This window comes from Leopardus geoffroyi, chromosome A3 (genome assembly GCF_018350155.1).
Source record: "Leopardus geoffroyi isolate Oge1 chromosome A3, O.geoffroyi_Oge1_pat1.0, whole genome shotgun sequence".
In the NCBI taxonomy this organism is placed as follows: domain Eukaryota; kingdom Metazoa; phylum Chordata; class Mammalia; order Carnivora; family Felidae; genus Leopardus; species Leopardus geoffroyi.
The window spans coordinates 135816679-135832468 of record NC_059336.1 but is presented as its reverse complement, the minus strand read 5'-3'; the positions used below and the strand labels follow the sequence as shown (position 1 = coordinate 135832468).

The window sequence follows — 15790 nt, the reverse complement described above, 5'->3', positions numbered from 1 at the left end:
CGGCGGCAGGAAGCGTCATGTGTGAGGAACGTGCCGCCTGGAGAGCCGCGGCATCTCTGTCCGGGCTGCGGCTCCCTGCTGGACGGAGGGCCAGGCGGACAGAGAGCGAGGTCCTGGTCTGTATCCAGTGAGAAGGCCCGTGCCGGCCCCCAAAACAGGTGAAAGGTGAGGCCAGGCCGGGCCGATGCTGGCCCCGAGCCCCAGCCTTCAGCCTTGGCCCCGCCCCAACTTTCATTTTCACAAACAGGAAAATCGAAACTTGAGCTCAGCCGAGAGTTAGTCAGAAGTGTGTCCGTCCAGCCCATGTGACAGGTTGCTCCTGGCACATATAAGCCCTGTCTCCAGGCAGCAGGAGAGCCTCAGGGAGCCTGGCCACCATGTGGATGCTGGTGCCCGTGGCTTTTGCTGGAAAGCTGCTGAGCGCTTTCAGGAAGCCCCTGCGCTCCCTCTGGAGCAGCCTGGTCCCCTGGGTCCTCTGGCTCAGGGCCACACTCTGGCTACCAGGGGGCCAGAGCGCCTGGCCACCGCAGCCGGGCCGGGGAGAACCGCAGGAGAGCAGAGGGGATGGCGGGCAGGGCCCGGACCAGCCCACCACCCCCACCAGCGTCAACTACCATTTCACCCGCCAGTGCAACTACAAGTGTGGCTTCTGCTTCCACACGGCCAAGACGTCCTTCGTGCTGCCCCTGGATGAGGCCAAGCGAGGGCTGCGGCTGCTGCAGGAAGCCGGTGAGTCCCCGGTCCCGGGAGGAAGTCAGGGCGCGGCCATGGGCTTGGGGATGTGCACAGGTGGCAGAGGGCCTGCAGAGCGTCCGTCCCGCGAGGGAGAATTGGGGTGAATTTGGGGGGGATGCCTGGGCCTTCGGAACCAGCCGGCTGGTGCAGCCCGGAGGGACTGCAAACCCATCCCTCCTACAGCCTCCAGGTGAGCAGAGGTCCCTGCACCTGCCCGGCTCCCAGTGGCCCCGCCCCGTTTGCCAAGAAGCAGATTGGGACGGTTCTACTTTCTGAGTTTGTCCAAAGCACCAATGCAGTGGGGGTTTTCCAGAAAGAATTAATGAGGAAAGTTGAAAACAAAGACAAAAGCTCTGATTTGGGAACTACAATGTTTCAGTCTCTTACTTTGGATTATGTATGTGTGCCTCCCATGAAACTTAAAAAAAATTTTTTTTTACATTTGTTTATTTTTGAGAGACAGGGAGAGACAGAGCGCAAGTGGGGGAGGGGCAGAGAGAGAGGGAGACACAGAATCCGAAGCGGGCTCCAGGCTCCGAGCTGTCAGCACAGAGCCCAACACGGGGCTCGAACCCAGGAACCGTGGGATCATGACCTGGGCCGAAGTCGGGTGCTTAACCGACTGACCAACCCAGGCGCCCCTCTCCCATGAAACTGTAAAGAAACTATTTGCAGTACAAATACAACAATGATTTTGATCTCAAGACTTGCTTACTGAGCTTCTCCACGCTAGTGGAAGCATCTCAGAGAAGGCTCGGCATGTACGTGATTCTGAGGCAGCATCTTCCCCTCCACATCCGTCCTTCCTTCTCACCTGGTCTTCCTGTCTTTCCCGGAGCTCCTGGGAAGCTGGCGACTTCAGCAACCTTGCCAACTTTTTCTCAACTTGCCAACTTTTTCTCAACTTGCTAACTGTTGTCATTTTGTTTTGCTTTTTTATAGAAGTATAACACACATACACAATGTCGTGCCCGTCCTGAGGGCATAGCTGAGTGAACTGCACAAAATAACCATGCCCAGATAAACAGCGCTCAGACAGCGTCCCAGCACCCAGAAACGTCTCCCTTCCATCACTGCCCCGCCCCCCACAAGGGTAACCCCGAGTTTGTCTTCTAACAGACAGATGGCTTTTGCCTGATTTTGTACTTTACGTAATGGAATGATCTGATTTCTTTTGTTGCCCGTGGTGTTTGCTCAACCATCCACAACCGTTCAGCCAAGTGGAGTCCCACCTCACTGTTCCCGTGGGGTCTGGCTCAGGGTCTCCCCATTTCTCAGCTGGATTGCTGCGATTCTTATAATCGTCTCTGCTGCCCCCACGGGGACCTCGACATCCTTCACCCCAATGCCCTCAGTGCCCTATGCTCCAGGCACATCATGTTATACTCATTCCCCCTCACCACCTGCATAAATCAGGCCTGTGATCACGCTATCCTCTCTTTCTGGAATGCCCTCTCTCCCTATTTGTGATCCCACGGTGCCTGCTACGAACGTGTACTATAGCACTTTTTAAGTTATCTTTCGTTCCATTGTTTTAATTTTTTAATATTTATTTTTGAGAGAGAGACAGAGCATGAGCTGGGGAGAGGCAGAGAGAGAGGGAGACACAGAATCCGAAGCGGGCTCCAGGCTCCACGCTGTCAGCACAGAGCTTGACATGGGGCTCGAACTCACGAACCATGAGACCATGACCTGGGCTGAAGTTAGACGCTTAACCGGCTGAGCCACCCAGGCACCCCAGGTTGTTTTATTTTTAATATCTGGGTCCCCAAAGGGTTTGAGTTCCAAGGCTGAATGTTAGCATTCTGTGTATTTTTGTGCCTAGGAGAATATCTAGAATGTAATAGGGGGGTAATAAGTGTTTTTGGAGACATGAGCAAATGAAGGGAGGTCTGGCATCCTGGAAAGAGCTCCGACTCTTGACTCGCAAGGCAGGACTTGAGCTCTTGCTGAAGCACTTATGTGACTTGCCAAGACATTTAACTTTTCTGAACGTAAGTTAACTAATCTTTAAAATGTGTGTAAAGGTAACTCATATGCCAACCTCAAAAAGTAGCTACGAGGCACAGATAAGCAAATGCTCAGATGTTTCTTAATAGGGCCTAAACTACTTCAGTTATAATTAAAACCCTTATATGGTGACCTCTCAGTTTTAAGTAAATAAAACCAAAATTACTTAAAATGATTAAGGTGTAGTATAGGTTATGTGCCCTGTAGGTGAGATTTCTGACTAAAATAGGAAAAATCTACTTTGGTGGTGATTAAAAATTTAAATCTAAATGCAAATTATGTTTACAATTAAAATGTACTACTCCGGCTGAAGATGCTTCTCCAGAATATTACTGACTCCTCTCGCTTTTACTGACTCTGGGGGTCAGTAGTGATCTGGGCTGTAATAGGATCACTCCTTGTATGTTAAGATCATTGTGAAGTCGTTGTTCCACATCTAAGATCTTAACTACGCATCCACATCCCGTTCCCTCAACTCTCTCTTCCTTTCATCCCCTCTACGTCTTACCCTCAAACTCATCAAGGGCCACGCCACTGGCCAACACACTGTCTCACGCTCTCTAGTTTGTCTGACCCTATTTAACCACACTTTAGGGAATAATGATGTTTTTATTAAATATAACCACCGCCACACAGCCAGGCTCCTAGCCCTCACCAGTGAGGGGATAGAACTTATCACTGTCCAGTCGTAGGCCCACCGGAGCGTGAACGGCGGTGTTGAAAAGAATAACAGGTGACATCAGGTCTGCCATCAGGCGGGACTAGCTTGGGCAGGCGGGGGTGAAGGGCCGCCCCGCTGACAAAATGGAAGGCTTTGGAGCTTGGACATCCATCTCAGCATTTTTTTTTTTTTTTTCCCTAGCCTTGTATTCGTGAATAATTCGTGAACCTTTCTGGGCTTCAACCCTGCAACTAAAAGCCAGGATGGGGCGCCTGGGTGGCCCAGTTGGTTAAGCACCCAACTCTTGATTTCAGCTCAGGTCATGATCTTGCTTTTGGTGAGTTTGAGCCCCACATCGGGCTCTGCGTTCGCAGTGCGGAGACTGCTTGGGACTCCCTCGCTCCCTCTCCCTGCCCCTCCCCTCCCCGACTCGCGTGTGTGCGCACACGCTCACTCGTTCTCTCTCAAAAATAAACTTTAAACAATAAATAAATAAGTAAATAAATAAATAAATAAATAAATAAATAAATAATAAAAACCAGGGTAATGATTCCTTCCTTGCTGAATGAGTTTAAGGATGAATTTAAGGATGACCAGCTTTCAGCCAGGACCTCAAAACCGGGTCCGGACAGCATTTTAAACGCTGGGCTACAGTGAGTTTGCACAAATGAAATGGCCAGGCACGGTATTCCATACTTTGTAGGGACCAAGTTTGTTGAATGGATGTTCACAAATAAAATTCTTAGGGAATTTTGTGGCAGATTGTGCTGTTTGGCCCTTAAGAAGATCCCCAGCCTTCTCCGTTAGTTTATTTGGTGCTTCTAATTATTTTATTCCAATGACTCCGTCTGTTTGCTGCTCTTACTGGTCTCATGCTTGCTCCTTTGACCTCTGATGCCCACACACGCTTCTGTTTCAGCAGCCTGTCACCCTGTGCCCTTTCCTTCGCATGCTCTGCAGTGTGGTGGCTTCTGTCTCTAATCCGAGCAGGCTGTCCGCTGCCTGAGCTATCAGCACCCTTAGAGTCCCATGAAGCGTGCGTTTCAAACTTCACTTAGTGGAGCTAGTTGCTTACCGATTAAGGGTTCATTCTGGAAACGTCCCGCTCTGATATTGCCAGTGGAATATCAACCGAGTTGAACTGAACTGAATTGAAATGAACTCCACTATGACAATATCGCTGCAGAAATTCTAAATGTATTTAGACCTTCTGGACTTTCTACTGAACATCCTTCCAATCTTTCCTTCATGCCACTAAAGTTCCAATAGCATCATTGAAAGAAGGGGCATAAGCCCACAAGGAAATCCACAGGTTGTTGTCCTAAACGGTTTATGGCTCTTGGACGCCTTCAGCATGTGTCTGCAGGGCAGTGGCTGTAAGAGGCTCACCAGCCTGCTGCATGGAATGTAGGACATTTCAAAGACGGGAAGCATGTTATCATGCAGAAGCACAGCGTTGATCCACAAGTAGGGGGTGAGGCGGGAGGGAGGAAATAGGCCAAAGGCCCTTCCACGGCTCTCCCCACCACGGTCAGACGAGGTCCCTCTCCAAGTCCCGCAGATGACAGGCCGCTTCTTTTCTGAGGGATCTGGACCACGAAGGCTGTGCTCAGGGACCCCAGGTGGGGCCGGGAGGAGAACCCACACTGAAGGCCGGGGGTTGAGAACCTGCCTGCTGGTACTTTCCAGGGTACAGGCAGCCAGGTGGTCAGGCATAGCAGGAGATTAAGAGTCCTTCTCCAGGAGAACAAAATGGCCCAGAGGAAACACCAAGGCTACCGGCATGTGGGGCATAATCCAGTGAATAAGTCCATTTCTCGCTGTCACTCTGTACCGAAACCCTCCATCTGTGTGGTTTCTTCCTGAATCACAGAAATTCCATTCCGCTCTTTTATGCTTCACTCAAATTAGAAGGGACAAATAGAAACCCCAAAGTAAAAGGCAGATGCCAAAACAAATCAGCAAAGAGAATAGAGGAAAACGTCAAAAAAAAAAAAAATCTGTAACTGATCATCCCAGAGAGATGAGAGGAAAATTATTATGCATAAGAAGTAACACAATGCTGAGAAAACAGTCAGGATATGGGAGAGTCTGGAGAGTGGACACTGGGATTTCCAAAATTAGAATTTTGATAGAAAGACTAAAAGATAAGGTCCTGAGAAAATGGGACTCCAGAGACACAGCCCGAGGGCGCGGTGGTTACAAGCGGAGCACCAACAGACCAGAACCTCCAGGGAGAAAAGCAGGTTCGAGAAGATGTGGGAGTTACCGACAAAATAGGGGAAACTTCCCATTCCCAAAGGAGCTGTATTTTTCCATCCAGGACCTGCCAAGTGGCCAGAACAGTGAATAGAGACAGATCTCACTAAGGCACATCACCTTGAAATTTGGGGACATTGGAAAGAAAGCTTCTGGAAGGGAAAAAAACAAAATCATGTCCTTCGAAAGGATTACGAATCAAAGTGTTATCAGGCTTCTGAACAATAGTATGAAAACCTAGAAGACAACGAGTAATGCCCTTAAAATCCCGAGGGCAAAGTGATTTCACCCAGAATAATATACCTGGTCAAACAACTGATCACAGGTGTAGTTTGAAACATAAGTCCTATAGTTTGCATATTGTTTTTCGAAAGCCTTTTCCAAACTAAGGGAGTACGTTGAGAGAGGAAAGGGCAGGAATTTTGGAACCACAGGCATCCAGCAGGCAGAGAGGGAAGGGACTCCCCAGGGCAGCGTGCGGGGCTGTCTAGGCCTGAGAAGATGCCAAGAAAGACCATTCTGGATGCGATGGAGGAGGTTTTTGCACATCCCTGTGTTGACTCAGCACCCCCTTTGCCTCCTAAGAGAGTCTCTCACCCGCGTAACTGATTCCCTAGTAAGATGCATCCGTGTTCAAGCAGGGGCCAAGGGGTAGGCCCCGGCTTGTGTGTGTGTGAGTCCCTCCCTGCCGTGGGAAGCACGGGAAGCCAGGCTTGGGGGTGAGGGGGGAGATAATCATTTCGTTTTTGTTACCTTGAGAAAACAGCCCTTTTGTGGTTAAAGCAACAAGGGGTGTTTTGCAGTGGGGGGGGGGGATAAAAGATTCACGTCGGGCCTCTCACAGGGATGGAGAAGATCAACTTTTCGGGGGGAGAGCCATTCATTCATGACCGGGGCGAGTACCTGGGCCAGCTGGTGAGGTTCTGCAAGGAGGAGCTAAGGCTGCCCAGCGTGAGCATCGTCAGCAACGGGAGCCTGATCCGGGAGCGCTGGTTCAGGACTTACGGTGAGCTGCCTGGCGTCACGCGGGAGTCGTGGCCGCTGCGAGTGTTAGTTCTGGGTCCTTCCATCCCGGGGCCTTAGGCTGGGGGGCGGGGGGGGGGTGGTTGGGCAGGGAGGAGAAACCAAACTCTAATATCTTTACAAGGCTGGCACGCAGTTAGAGGTTTTCATGCCGCAGGGCTCCACGTAAACAAGCGTGGCAAGACAGATAACAGAAAATATTAGCAACCGCGACTCTTCTGTGCGTCCCAAGTGAGCAGGTATCGGCACCTGTGGCTTTAGCTTAGCCACTAGCAGGGGACAGTGACACCACTCTGCAGAATAAACCCTTATGGCTTGCTGCTAATGCTCAATTGTTAAATCTCGAAGGAACTGTCATTCTGTTAGTCTCATCAATGAAGCATTTGGGCCAAAACTGTCCTCCCCTCCTTTGGCTACATATGCGGCTGCTGAAGACATTTAAATAGACTATCTGTTGGGGCGCCTGGGTGGCGCAGTCGGTTAAGCGTCCGACTTCAGCCAGGTCACGATCTCGCGGTCCGTGAGTTCGAGCCCCGCGTCGGGCTCTGGGCTGATGGCTCAGAGCCTGGAGCCTGTTTCCGATTCTGTGTCTCCCTCTCTCTCTGCCCCTCCCCCGTTCATGCTCTGTCTCTCTCTGTCCCAAAAATAAATAAACGTTGAAAAAAAAAATATTTAGAATCAACTTTGCAACCAATTCTGCAAAGTCCTAATAATGAGGAAAGCTCAAACCTAGTCCACTGTGAAGATGTGGCCGGAGAATGAGTGGGTGGTGGAAAATGTCTGGGCTTCGGGCACCTGGGTGGCTCAGTGTAAGTTTAAGTTCAGGTTTAGCATCTGACTCTTGATTTCAGGCTCAGGTCATGATCTCACGGTTCGTGGGATCAAGTCCCACATCAGGCTCTGCACTGAGAGTGCATAGCCTGCTGGGGTTTCTGTCTCTCTCCCTCTCTCCCTGCTACTTCCCTGTTCACACATTCTCTCTCTCTCAAAATAAATAAAATAAACTTTACTTTTTAAAGGTTTTTTAATTCATTTTGAGAGAGAGAGAGAGAGCAAGTGGGGGAAGAGGCAGAAAGAGAGAGAGAGAGAGGGAGAGAGAGAATCCCAAGTAGGTTCCACACTGTCAGCACGGAGCCCATTGCAGGGCTCAAACTCACAACCCGTGAGATCATGACCTGAGCTGAAATCAAGAGTCAGAGGTTTAACTGACTGAGCCACCCTGGTGTCCCAAATAAAATAAACTTGAAAAAAAATGAAAAATTAGATACAAACAAGATACGTTTTATCATAAAAACCTATAAATGGCCTAAAAGGTTTGGTCCTTGAATGGAAAAGCTTAAAGATGCCCGTTTTCCTTCAGGTGAATATTTGGACATCCTTGCCATCTCCTGTGACAGCTTTGATGAACAAGTCAACGTCCTCATTGGTCGTGGCCAAGGAAAGAAGAACCACGTGGAGAATCTTCAAAAACTGAGGACATGGTGTAGAGATTATAGAGTGGCCTTCAAAATAAATTCTGTCATTAATCGATTCAACGTGGATGAGGATATGAGGGAGCAGATTAAAGCCCTGAACCCGGTCCGCTGGAAAGTAAGTACCGTGTCCCGTGTCGCTTCTGCCGAGTATAACTCAGAAAATGTTTGGGAGACGCTTGTGTCAATGAAACCCGAAATGTTAAGGTTAGAGAGAACTCTGGACTGAAGGAGCCAGCCAAGAAACCGGGTCCTCATGCTTTCTTCCAGCCCTGTTAAACTTTAGGCTGCTTACGCTGTCTTTGCCTCAATTCCCCCTTCTAAAAACTGGAACCGATTCCCTTCTGGAATATTGGGAGGATAAAGGTCAAAAGATATAGTCAATGCTTGCAGGTGTTCTAAAAAAATACATCCATAGGTGGGGCGCCTGGGTGGCTCAGTCAGTTAAGCGTCGGACTTCGGCTCAGGTCATGATCTCAAAGTCCATGACCATGAGCCCCGCGCACATGGAGACTGCAACATGGAACCTGCCTGGGATTCTCTCTCTCCCTCTCTCTTTGCCCCTCCCTCGCTCTCTCATTCTTTCTGAAAATAAACATTAAAAAAATAAAGCATATATCCATACAACACCTAACCGATACTTATTTATTAAATATAGTAATACTGGATTTCTTCTTAAAACTCTTGGCTTATTCATAAATGGATATACGTTCTTCATAAATTCTGTTAATATATTATTCACTGAATTATTAGTAGATATTGGGGCAACACCATCCCCAAGTTGCAGCAAAGTTCATTCACCAAGATTCGTGCTTTTGATCCCTCCATCAGCTACTAAAAAGTCTAACGTTCCAATTCGAGGTGTAATTACAGCACCCACCATGGACAGACACTTGCAGATAACGACAAATTAAACTTTCCTACCCCTGGCTGTTCCTCAGACTCAACTCAGGGAACTGTTTGAAACGCAGCTTCTTGGACCTGCGTCCCATGCCCCGAAGGAATTAGAGAAAAGCCAAGAAAGAGAGACAGGGGCAGGAACGAAGGCTGCGGTCCAGCAAGGGGGATGGACGAGGACCAGAGGCGAGGCTCAAAGCTCTTAGACTTTCCTTCTAGAGCCACCTGCCAGACACTCTCCTTTTCCCTGATCCCCTATCTCTGTTCCATTACTGTCTTCCTCAGTATTCTCTTTTTAGCTTCTCTCTCTCTCCCTGTATGTGTGTGTATACATACATACATACCTGGCTTTGGTTTGCTGGGAGCTCCTTGTAGCTTCCTGATCCCATAGCTTCTTTCCTCCCATCTTGTAACTCCTCTTGTGGCTTCTGCGTGCTGAGTCACTCCAGAATCGCCTTTTCAAAATCCTGAGTTTTCTGGAGGGAGCAGATTAGCTACCGTCTGTTTGAAAAGCAGTTTTGGCATCAGATCACTGGCATCTGCAGGCCGCAAACTGATGAAACGTAGCACCCCTGGGTCAGGTGCCTGGACCCCCGAGGCCGCGTCCTCCACGGGAGGCCCCGTGCTCAGTACTCCAGCACTGAACGAGAGTAGGAGGGAAGAAACCTCAGTGTTCGTCCACAGGGGGTCTGCCATCACCTTCAGGCTTGCTCTGGGGACAACAGAGCAGGCTGTACCTGACTTTCCCCATCCAATCCCACCACCCTTCCCCCTGTTTTGCTTCTCCAGCCCCACTGAAGGTGGTGGATTCTGGAACCAAAGTCACCAGGGCCAAAGTCCCTGCATGTCTTTACTGCACCTGCTATTCAAGCCGGCTTGGGATTCCCACCTGTGTGGAGACCTCCTCTGACCTCCTCTCCCTCCTCACCCTGTGCCTGGACTGGGGATGGGTGCCGTGGGGACAAAGATGAGAGGTGTCCCCTCCCAGGAAGCTCCCAGGCTACAGAGCAAGACAAGCCAGGAAAACAAATAGTAAACCTACCGTGTGACCAGAGTCCGCGGGGACGGATGTTTAAGGACTAGGGAGCAGAGAAGAAGGGGGTGGGAATAGAGTGAGCAAAGAAGGCAACATGTAGGGTGCTTCAAAATTAATTCTAAGCTGGCTAAAATGTTAATTACATGCTGTGCGTAATCCCCCCTCCCTTACATGAAAACCCTATAACCCTGGGCTCTGTGCTGGGTCTGTGTTTGATCCGCTGTCACCGATTACCACCTTGCTCAGGTCCCTGGGACAGTTTTTTCCTTCTCAGAGGATGGTGTTCCTTATGACGGAATAATAATTCACACACACACACGCACACACACACACACACGCACTTTACTCACTTAAAAGAACGTTAAAAGACTATTAAGGGCTTTGGAAACTATCCTTGTATATCTACTGAAAAAAGCCCCACATAGTGTAGAGGGCTTAATAAGGGATGTTTGAAGTCAGCAGAGACAACATTTCGAACATACTTATTTCTTGGTGGATCACAAATGATTTGTCTATTTTCTTCATACTCTCATGCCCTGCGGTGAACATCACTTAGTTGGTGGTCTGAAAAGGTTAGACTGTCAGACTGGCTCAAACACAAACTCGACCAGTTTTATATTTTCAGACCGTTTGCACTTTCTGACGTTGAGGGCCCCAGAGCGATGTCTTTCTAGAATGTTCTTTAGTAGGAGGACTCTTCCTTGCATAGAGGGCATGTAGCCGGGTCTGGGGAGGTGAGGTTTGGGGCGCAAACATGGGGGGGTGGGGGGGGCTACTCTCTGCTAAGCAAACACCCTCCTCGCCTTCCAGGTCTTCCAATGTCTCCTCATTGAGGGGGAGAATTCTGGAGAAGACGCCTTGAGAGAAGCGCAACAATTCATCATCAGCGATGAAGAATTTGAAGGATTCTTAGACCGCCACAAAGACGTGTCCTGCTTGGTGCCCGAGTCTAACCAGAAGGTATAATGGAGCAGACATGGTCACGTCTTGAGATGGTTCCAAGCAGGGACCTCTCTAGCTCAAGGGATCCACACACTGTTCCTTTGCAGGGCTCAGCGAGGAGGATGGGAGGGTGCAGCCTCGGGCTGGAACCCACCACCAGCCCTGCACCTGCCAGCTGTAGGGCCTCTGAAAGACCTTCAGGTTCCCTTCCCCCGCCCCTGTCCTTGGACTCTGTGTCCGCCCACCGTTCCCGCGGTGGGAGCTGTTCCAAGGATGCAGCCTCGAGAGGGTAGGTATAGCTTCCTCTAGGAGAATAGGGACACCTTTCATATACCTACAGAAGGTAAAACCAGTTACGGGTAATGAAGGTAACATTAAAATCTGCACGCAGACTCCCAGGTTAATAGCCTTAAAGCTTAATTCCATTGAAAATGGGGGAAATTCCATGCATGGTGGAAAAATAGCCATTGGGAATACTGAATAAAAAACAAGGCTCTCCCACAGCTTGAGAAAATGGGGAAATTAGCCTGGGGATTTCATCCTCGGAGAAGCTCTCACAGCGTCCTTTGACCCTTTCAGCCTGGGGCGGAGAATCCAGCCTGCTGAAAACTATAAGAGATGCCCCTGGAGATGTATGTCAGGTGGGGACAGGGGCACTGACTGATGGATCCCCTCGTAAGGGGCAGAGCCAAAGACACTCACGTGGTATAAGAAATGCAGACTCCGGAAGCAATAAAACACAAACACGCAAACCCCGTAAGACCGACCGTTGAGCGCACATACTGAAAAATATACTTGAAACTAAATTTGTATTTAATTTCTCTTTTGCAGATGAAAGATTCCTACCTTATTCTGGATGAGTATGTGAGTATTTCTCATGAATTATAAAGTTTAAAGGCTCAGGCTTTCTCCCGTGGGGCGATGGGTCCTCGGGTGTCACATAGAAAGTGACACTGCGTGTCCTGTTGTCTTGGGCTGGGGGTTCTCCAGCACCAGGGCACCCAGGGTACTTTGGAGGAAGGTCCTATCATACCTCACATCACCTTTAATACCTCTGATGTTGCCAGCTTGTCCCCTGATCAATCTTGGCTTTGGTGAGAAGAGGTTACCTGTGGCTCCTCTCCAGAAGTCACTGACACGATTGCTACCCGCTCTGCCTTCCAGAGAAGGAAAATATTCCCCTTCTCAAATTTGAAAAACAAATTACTTTTTTCTTTCGTCTTTTTTTTTTTTTTTTTTTTTTTTTTTTTTGGCTAGATTCATAAACCATTGCCAATATTTCTAGTACAGGACAAACAAGTCCATTCAAAGACCTGTTTCTAAGACATGAGCGAGCTCCACGGGCGCCTGGGTGGCTCAGTCGGTTGAGCACCCAACTTCAGCTCAGGTCATGATCTCGAGGTTCATGAGTTCGAGTCCTGCATCGGGCTCTGTGCCGACAGCTCCGACCCTGGAGCCTGCTTCTGGTTCTGTGTCTCCTTCTTCTCTCTCTGTCCTCCCCTGCTCACGCTCTGTTGGTCCGTCTGTCTCTGTCTCTCTCTCTCAAAAATAAATTTAAAAAAGCATTAAAAAAAGAAATGAACTCCAACAAGAACAATGGTTTTAACGTATGCATGGAACTTGTCAAAATGAGAAATGCTCATTTTGACTTTTGGTATTTTATTATTTTCAAATTAACCAATGATGCTTCACAGCCATTTCATGGTCTGTCAGTAGGACAAACTCTCTTTATGGGGCATGAGGAGAAAGGCAATGATGCTAATGTCCAGTGTTAGAGGGTTCAAGGTAGAGAGGAAAGGTCAAACAGAATTTATTTCTGTTTTTGGAGTATCATGATAGGCAGGGGGTTTTGACCAATGCTCCTTTACAAACTCTCTGGCCTCGACACAGTTGGCACAAACATAGTGGAACCAAAATTTGCTTTTGGTAATTTAAGAACATTCTGAATCATCAAATATTACTGTAAGGTGCTTAGTGACATGGTGGGTGTTAAGAAGGGTGAAGCCCTCATTCCCGCCTGACAGGGCATATAAGACTCTTCGGTCTGGTGCCTGCCCGCCTTGGTATTTCCTTTCTTATCCCACTCTCTCCCTTTCTCAAAAGAAAGTTTTATTAACTTGACACCTGTATATCTGTGCGTGAACAGTTTTCATTCCAGTAGTATCACCTACGTGCCAGCCTGTGTCATGCTTCTGTGCATTTATAACACCGTTCTCTCCAGTTAACAGTTTCTAAAAATTTTCTAAGTTTATTCTTTTATTTTGAGAGAGAGAGAGACAGCACGAGTGGCAGAGGGGCAGGGAGAGAGGAGAAGGAGATAAAGAATCCCAAGCAGGCTCTGTGCTGCCAGTATAGAGCCCAAAGGGGCTCAACCATGAGATCATGACCTAAGCTCAAACCAAGAGTCTGAATGCTTAATCGACTGAGCCACCCAGGTCCCCCCCCCCCACCTTACAATTTCTAAACATTACCTCCCCCCGACCCATGGAGGGACATGTGGCAGGCATGTAATTTGGTTTATCATGTGCTCGTCGATCTAATGTGTTTCTGTTGGTTAAAGTGGGCTCTCCGAGCAGAGAAAGAGTGTTCTAGGAGGTGGGCATCCTCAGTGTAGTGTCTGGCCAACAGCTGTCGCTAAATATTTGTTGAAATGGCTCCAGGGTCAAACATCCTTCTGGATTAACCCCCCAACACTGAGTTTCAAGGAATCAGTTATACAAACATATCCCCTTTCTGTCCTGAATTTTCTAGATGCGCTTCCTGAATTGTAGGAACGGGCGGAAGGATCCTTCCAAGTCCATCCTGGATGTTGGCGTAGAAGAAGCTATAAAATTCAGTGGATTTGATGAAAAGATGTTTCTAAAGCGAGGAGGCAAATACGTGTGGAGCAAGGCAGACCTGAAGCTGGACTGGTAGATCCGGAAGTGGACCCAGCCCTCAACCCGCCCGCGGGGACGCTGGCTCAGACCTGAGGTGTGCTGGCCGTGCTCAGCAGTAATTCCTGCTGCATTTCTCAACGGCCCCCAATCCCATCTTCTGTTGCACCTGCTACCTGATTCTCCACGGTAAATCCTGGATCACCAAGATCCATAGATCAGGCAAAACCCTTAACTTTAGTTAATTAGCTTATTTAGGATTTAGTTTTTTGAGCAGGGTTTTCTGCGACTCCCGTGTTCCCAATTTGGAAGCTATTTTTATCAGACCTTTCATTTGATAGAGTTGGGGGCTTTGTGTTTGTTTGTTTTTTTGTTTTGGTTTTGGTTTTTTGTTTTTTGTTTTTTTGCTAAATGTTGAGATGGCAATTTTCACATCTAGAACAACGACACAATCCCTCCCCTGGTTAGTCTGCCCACTGTAACTCTGTCCTTTCTGCCTTCATACCATCGTGGTCTTGGACTTTTTTTTTTTTTTAATTTTTTTTTTCAACGTTTATTCATTTTTGGGACAGAGAGAGACAGAGCATGAACGGGGGAGGGGCAGAGAGAGAGGGAGACACAGAATCGGAAACAGGCTCCAGGCTCCGAGCCATCAGCCCAGAGCCCGACGCGGGGCTCGAACTCACGGACCGCGAGATCGTGACCTGGCTGAAGTCGGACGCCTAACCGACTGCGCCACCCAGGCACCCCCGTGGTCTTGGACTTTTTAACCCAGAAGTCTAGAAATAGTCAACAGATGTTTTCAGAGAGCAGGAGATGATGATCTCATCGGTGTTCAGAAAAGGCCTAGAAGGAGATAGTTCATCTGCCCACGCTCTGCACGGCCCCTGGCCCATGCTGACTATTCCGTGAATGTTAGATCTCTCTGCTAGTCCCTTTTCTCTTCCAAGAGTCTCAGCAAAACAAATACACACTTTACACTTCATGACAAAGGGGTCAGGGTTCAGATTGCTGTATGCACCTGTTATCCAAGCCACCGGGATCTTCCCTGCAACAACGTATGAGTGCATGTGAATAGACAGTTGTCCCTGTATCTGTGATAAATCACGGCTACTAGATTGGTCTGATCTGTTAGGAAAAGGCACTGGGTTGCTGTGTAGGAAAGAATGAAGGGAAACGCCTAGAATGTACCTGGATTTTACATAAATGAAGCCATGGCTCAATATAATATTTCTCAACTAACTCTGAATCACTTGAAACAAGGATATAATCTGGGTCACAAAAAAAAAAAAATCTAGGCGAAGAGGAGAAAACCCGTGCCTTCTTTTTCTTAGCTTCTTTGGGAAAATATCACTTAAACTGGGTCAGGGGAAAAGATTCTCTACTTGGGGAAATATCACAAACAGTTTGTTTATGTAATTTAGACAGTATCTCATTGTCTGGAAAACAATAATTTCCTATCATTGTTTCAAAAAAGCAAAATCATGGACCATTTTTTTTTGCCCAAGCCTGGAGAAATTGTAACCCAGCTGCCATGCCAGTGTCGGTCACTAGGTGGCGTTTGAACGCTGCCCGAGTCTGTGAAGCAGCCACACAGAGATTCGCTTCATAATCTACTTTCCAGACTCGGTGATTTTGAAAGTTTGGTTTGTGATTTTTTTTTTTTTCCCGGAAAAGATATTTCTACTTCAAATTTGAAGTCACTATCGTACAAAGGAAATATATTTGTGTCCCATCTAAAACAGGATGGGTTAAAAAAAAATAAAATAAAAACTTTTTAAATAAATAAAAAATAAAATAGGATGGGCTGTCCTGCATTTTCCATTTTTTTGTTTTATATTTTAAGAGAAAAATGAATTAGAAAGCTTTTTCCCTGTAT

General features: G+C 48.0%; 1 protein-coding gene across 2 annotated transcripts; it reads left to right on the top strand.

The window, feature by feature from the left end:
* The first annotated feature begins 309 nt into the window (after nt 1–309).
* On the top strand, nt 310–14432 carry RSAD2 (radical S-adenosyl methionine domain containing 2). 2 transcript variants are annotated; one of them, XM_045447827.1, is made up of 6 exons: nt 324–729; nt 6510–6671; nt 8049–8278; nt 10904–11053; nt 11867–11899; nt 13787–14432. In XM_045447827.1, exons 1-6 carry the CDS (start codon nt 378–380, stop codon nt 13949–13951), a joined length of 1092 nt encoding a protein of 363 aa, XP_045303783.1. In that variant the 5' UTR covers nt 324–377; the 3' UTR covers nt 13952–14432. The 2 variants fall into 2 exon arrangements, with proteins under 2 accessions (XP_045303784.1, XP_045303783.1); XM_045447828.1 differs by lacking the exon at nt 6510–6671 and having other exon boundaries at nt 310–729.
* The last annotated feature ends 1358 nt before the right edge of the window (nt 14433–15790 follow it).

What these genes read in the sequence shown, in the direction of transcription:
- RSAD2 (XM_045447827.1), top strand. Translation starts at nt 378, where the DNA reads ATGTGGATGCTGGTGCCCGTGGCTTTTGCTGGAAAGCTGCTGAGCGCT. An exon ending in TGCCCGAGTCTAACCAGAAG is followed by an intron (nt 11,054 to 11,866) that starts GTATAATGGAGC and finishes TCTCTTTTGCAG; the next exon opens with ATGAAAGATTCCTACCTTAT. An exon ending in ACCTTATTCTGGATGAGTAT is followed by an intron (nt 11,900 to 13,786) that starts GTGAGTATTTCT and finishes TGAATTTTCTAG; the next exon opens with ATGCGCTTCCTGAATTGTAG.